Below are 5,216 nucleotides of genomic sequence, written 5' to 3'. Positions count from 1 at the left end.
TCTTTTGGGGGCCACAGTGGGATAAGAAAGAGAAGCAGGGCTGTGGGGAGAGCAGGGAAGAGATGCTGGCACTGGGGATTTGGGCTTTTGCAGCAGGCTCAGGAGGAATTTCTTTCCAGCAAGGCGTGCAGCCCCACTTTGGCCTCTCCCGCCCAGCCTGGCTTTGTCCCACGCCTGGCTGGGACTGGTGTGGAGTGGCAGCTGGGTGAGCAGCTGCTCCCTTGAAGCCAGGAAAACATCTTGGTGTGGTGGGCACAGCCTGCCTGCAGCGTGCTCGGCGGGGCTGGAGTCCAAGGCCACAGCCTCCCTCCTCCGCTGCTCTGGGCAGGGCTCCCTTCCCATTCCCTTCAGAAATCAAATAGTCATTGCCCCAAGCCAAACTACGGGTGGCTTCCTGCCCAGCCAAGGTGGTTGCCTCTGGGTGGGGAAACTGAGGCACAGCACAGGTGAGTATCACCCCTGTGGGGTCCAGGACCCTGAGCAGCTATGTGGTGGGAGAGAGCGAAGCCACGCTAGGAATTTTGCTTCCAGCCTTCCAGCCCCAGCCTGGCTTATTTTTAGCTGGGAGGTCCCAGGCGGGCTGGGATGACTCAGAGGCTGGAGGAGGGGAGGCAGGGGCCCGGCAGCTGAAGCTGAGGATGGAAAGGACGGGGGTGTGAGGAGGGTGCAGCAGTCAGGACGCTGTTTCCACCCCGAGTGGTGTTTCTGGAGCTCGTTCCCATGAGGGCGCAGGGATCATGGGGCAATGCACAGCGCTGAGTTCCTGCCTCAGTTTCCCTTGTCCCCACCATGGCAGCACTGTGGCAAGGCAGGCAGCTCGTGCCTCGATGGCTCAGCAGGCAGGAACACAGCCCCACTCCTCCTCTGCATTGAGACCCATCTGGTCTCCCCATCACCACCCACGCAACCCCAGCAGCCTCCAGCCACTCTGGTGTGTCCTGCTGCCTCCGGGCACCTCCTTTTCCAACTTATTTACATCTCTGTGAGGCATATGTGTGGGCAGCACCTTGCCCTGAGCCAGGAGAGTCTGGGAGCTGCCGGGAAGCAGGGGCTAAATCCAGCTCTCCTGATGAATCGCCTGCAATACGATCTGTCCCCGTGCCTGACCAGCTCCCTCGAAGGGCAGCGTCTCCTCTTGCCTGACCAGGTCCCTGCCACATGGGACACCGGTGCCAGCAGCTCCTCCCAAGAGGGCCTGTGGGATGGGTGCAGTTTGGACTGGTTTCTCTCTGGAAAATAGGAGCACAGAGGCTGGTTTCTTTCTGAAGGTGCTGGCTGAGATGCTCAGTGGAGCTGTTGTGTCATGGCATTGGGATGGGGCCTGGGGGAGCAGTGGGTATGGGGCTGCCCCAGGTCCATCCCTTGGATTGACTCCTGGAGGCACTCACTGGATCAGGGATGCTAGTGCTGCCTGCTGCCCATCTTCTTGGGAGGCATGTTGGCTTTAGATGCCCATGCTGGCAACAGCCCTGGGCTTTTGACAGCTCCTGAAGATCTCAAATAAGCCGGGAGCAGATCCCAGGCAAGTGATCCTAGGGAGGTGTACGGACCCAGCTGGCACATGGCACGAGCAGAGCCAAGGGAGGATGCCCAGAGCTCCCCAGTGAGACCCCTAAGGAAATGCTGCAGTTCAGCTCTTCCCACTCTGTGCCTCCAGCAGGGATACATTCCAGTTCCTTACGTGTGGCTGGGCTGGTTTCACATCTGCTTCCACCCAGGGTTTGTGCTGATCTCACTCAGAGTCCAGCTCCAGGCTCCCTGGGGTGAATTCTGGCCATTTGGGGCTGTCACTCTTGGGCTCCCTGTTGTGCAGCCTAGAGGTGCAGAGGAGCGGGCAGAAGTGGATCATGCCAACCCCAAGGGTTTCTCAGGCTCCCAGGAAAGTGTTTCCCTGTATCCAGGATCTCTGGTCTGACCCCTCAGGCCAGCCTGAGCCCTGCAGGAGTATGTGCTGGGGCCAGAGAAGCTGTTGGCAGCTCTGGCACTTCTCGATGCTTTCTGCTCAGCAGCCCATGATGATTTTGTGCCTGTAAATGTATCTCCTCTCTTGGAGGCCATGCAGAGCTTGGGCATCCTCAGCATCCGGAGGGTTTCCCTGATCACAACAGGCTGTAGGGAGATTACTTCCTTCATCACTCCCAGTCCACCTTCCATAACACTTTGGCCCAGCTGTATTGCAGGGGGATCACCTTGGTCCTTCCATGCCTTTCCCTGTGCTCGAGGTGTCCATCCCTCCCATGGGGTCTCCTCTTTTTTTGATGAACCCTCCTAGATGGTGCTGGGAACTCCAATGTGCTCAAGAAACCTCCCGTCAAACCACCGGCTCTTGCTGGTGTGGTGGGGAGGGTTGTATCCAGCCCTTGCACTGGGCACAAGCAGCAAACAGATGGGGGAAGAGGGGGAAGGTTGTGTGCTCCAGTGACCTGGCACACAAACAGTTTGTACAGCAGGGAGAGCAAACAGGAAAGGGAACAACCATGAAGAACAAGCTGAGCTTTGCCTTCAGGCAGCCTGAGCGAAAGCAGATCTCACCCCAATCCTGTTCAGCTTCAACTCTTCCTTCCCCCATCCCACTGGGGGCTGCTCCTTCCCCTTCCACCTTCTCACCTCCGTTCCCCTAGGTCTACAGAGGGTCGGTGAAGGACTTCCCAGGATTTGATGCCAGCCAGGACGCAGAGGCCTTGTACAATGCCATGAAAGGATTTGGTACGGCTGCCCCTCTGGACTGTCACTCCAAGGCTACCCTGATGTCCCCTATTCCTTCAGCTGACCCTTGCACGGCTGGGCATCCTGCAGTGCCTGCCCTGCCAGCAGCCTGTCTGCTTTAGCACCATGCCAGGACCTCTCCTGGCTCCCCTCTCCTCCCTGGAGCCAGCTCGGCTCTGCTGCTCCTCCTGGCCCTGAGCTGGAAGCAGCTTTGGGCACGGCAGGTTGAGCAGGGCCGTGGGGCTAACTGTGACTCCTGGCTCTCCTCGCAGGCAGTGACAAGGAGGCCATCCTCGACCTCATCACGTCCAGAAGCAACAAGCAGCGAGTGGAGATCTGCCAAGCCTACAAGTCCCAGTATGGGAAGGTAACAGCAGAAACAGCCCATGGTCCACGGCCCCGCTGCAGACACCGGCGGCCCAGGGTGGCCCCCCCCGCCGAACGCGGGCGCGCGTGGCTGCCACCAAGCAGCCCATGCAGGACCCCACTGCTCCCTGGACCTGCTCAGAGATGCTGTGGAGCAAAGGGTCCTCCAGCCTCGTCCTCCTCCTCCACCAGGACCTCATTGCAGACCTCAAGTACGAGCTGACGGGGAAGTTTGAGCGGCTGATCGTGAGCCTGATGCGGCCCCCGCCCTACAGCGACGCCAAGGAGATCAAAGATGCCATCGGGGTAAGGGTGGGCAGCCCCGGGGGGCCCTTCTGAGGACACCCCGGCTGGTCCTGCTGCTCACGGGGCTGCCCCTCTGCCTGCAGGGCATTGGCACGGATGAGAAGTGCCTCATCGAGATCCTCGCCTCCCGCACCAACCAGGAGATCCACGACCTGGTGGCTGCCTACAAAGATGGTGAGAGCTGGGGAAGGGCTGGGGCTGCCCTGTGTCCCCAGACAAGGGGCAGAGGTGTGGGGATCCAGCTCTCCAGGCCCTCACCTCTCCCTCTTCCACCAGCCTACGAGAGAGATCTGGAGGCTGACATCATTGGGGACACGTCTGGCCACTTCAAGAAGATGCTCGTTGTCCTTCTTCAGGTATGTCCATCTGTCCAGCGTCTGTGGGTGGTGGGTGCCTGTGCCCAGCAGGGCTGAGCCTCTCTGTGTCCTGCAGGGCGCCAGAGAGGAGGATGACGTGGTGAGTGAGGACCTGGTGGAGCAGGATGCCAAGGTGAGGCTTGGCATGTCACTGGAACAGCTGGCACCCAGGCAGGGGTGGGGCTGGTGGCCCTGGGACCATCCAGACTTAGGCCTGTGAAAGGCAGCACAGGTGCCTGTGCTTGGGCAAAGCCCCACATAAGCAGCACCTTGACTTGGGCTCTGCCACCTTCCCCATCCCACCAGGACCTGCTGGAAGCTGGTGAGCTGAAATGGGGCACGGACGAGGCTCAGTTCATCTACATCCTTGGCCGGCGAAGCAAGCAGCACCTCCGCCTGGGTGAGCATCTCCTGCAAGCTCAGGGCTGGGCTTGAAGGCATCTCAGCAGCTTCTCCAGGCATCATCTCACTCTCATCCCACAGTTTTTGATGAGTACCTGAAGATTTCTGGGAAGCCGATCGAGAGGAGCATCCGAGCAGAGCTCTCTGGTGACTTTGAGAAGCTGATGCTGGCAGTGGGTAAGTCAGCCCCTGCGTGGGGAGTGCTGTGGAAATGCTGCTGGCCTTGCTGGGGTGGGAGGGCTCAATGCAAGAGCCAGTGGGGTCAGGGTTGCATTGTGCCAGCGTCCCTCACCGTGCCTCAATTCCCCCACAGTGAAGTGCATCAGAAGCACGGCAGAGTATTTTGCTGACAGGCTCTACAAGGCCATGAAGGTGAGTGGGTCACCCCTTCTCCAGGGGGTCCCCTTCAACACGATGGGGAGCCAGCTGGAGGAGGTGGCCCTTGCCATGAGGTGCTGCTGGAGGGCAGGGTGACACAGGTCCATGAAGACCTATGTGACCTGGGGTCTCTGCTCTTCCCTCCAAAGGAGATATTCCTTCCGACCTAGGGCTGGGTAGAAATCTGATAGAGGGTCCCAAATGTGATGGGCTGAGCAGGGTTGCTTGGCCATCCTGGGCTTGATGTGGGGTCTCCTCCATTGCAGGGGCTGGGCACGAGGGACAACACGCTGATCCGCATCATGGTGTCCCGCAGCGAGATCGACATGCTGGACATCCGGGAGGTGTTCAGGACCAAGTATGAGAAATCCCTCTACAACATGATAAAGGTACGTGCTGGGGGTCCCTGGTCACTGCTCCCTCGTGATGCCAGCACCTGTGGGAGGGCTGAGCCCCCTCCCCAGCCACCTCTGAGGACCAGGCTCAGGGAGATCCCTCTCCATACACCCATCCCATGATGCTACCTTGACCTTCCCTCCTGTCTTTCCAGGAGGACACCTCTGGGGAGTACAAGAAGGCCCTTCTGAAGCTGTGTGGAGGGGACGACGAGTAAGACCACCTTGTTTGTCCCTCTTCATCCCCTTGGTGCTGGGTACAAACCTCTGGGTCAGAGCCTGGTGGAGCAGCACCTGGACCAGCAGT

At 59.7% G+C, this 5,216-nt stretch overlaps 1 protein-coding gene across 1 annotated transcript in view; it reads left to right on the top strand.

The window, feature by feature from the left end:
• The window catches only part of ANXA6 (annexin A6), a 13,710-nt gene that overhangs the window by 244 nt on the left and 8,250 nt on the right, over nucleotides 1–5,216 (top strand). The window contains exons 2-12 of the mRNA XM_008949232.1: nucleotides 2,622–2,706; nucleotides 2,979–3,073; nucleotides 3,265–3,378; nucleotides 3,462–3,552; nucleotides 3,655–3,734; nucleotides 3,811–3,867; nucleotides 4,041–4,134; nucleotides 4,218–4,313; nucleotides 4,450–4,508; nucleotides 4,781–4,903; nucleotides 5,065–5,123. Of these exons, the coding sequence (XP_008947480.1) occupies nucleotides 2,622–2,706; nucleotides 2,979–3,073; nucleotides 3,265–3,378; nucleotides 3,462–3,552; nucleotides 3,655–3,734; nucleotides 3,811–3,867; nucleotides 4,041–4,134; nucleotides 4,218–4,313; nucleotides 4,450–4,508; nucleotides 4,781–4,903; nucleotides 5,065–5,123 (953 nt within the window). The remainder of the gene's footprint in view (nucleotides 1–2,621; nucleotides 2,707–2,978; nucleotides 3,074–3,264; nucleotides 3,379–3,461; nucleotides 3,553–3,654; nucleotides 3,735–3,810; nucleotides 3,868–4,040; nucleotides 4,135–4,217; nucleotides 4,314–4,449; nucleotides 4,509–4,780; nucleotides 4,904–5,064; nucleotides 5,124–5,216) is intronic.

Source organism: Merops nubicus, unplaced genomic scaffold (assembly GCF_000691845.1).
Source record: "Merops nubicus isolate BGI_N331 unplaced genomic scaffold, ASM69184v1 scaffold39131, whole genome shotgun sequence".
Taxonomy (NCBI): domain Eukaryota; kingdom Metazoa; phylum Chordata; class Aves; order Coraciiformes; family Meropidae; genus Merops; species Merops nubicus.
The sequence above is the reverse complement of the archived record's forward strand: the minus strand, read 5'-3'. Positions and strand labels throughout refer to the sequence as shown.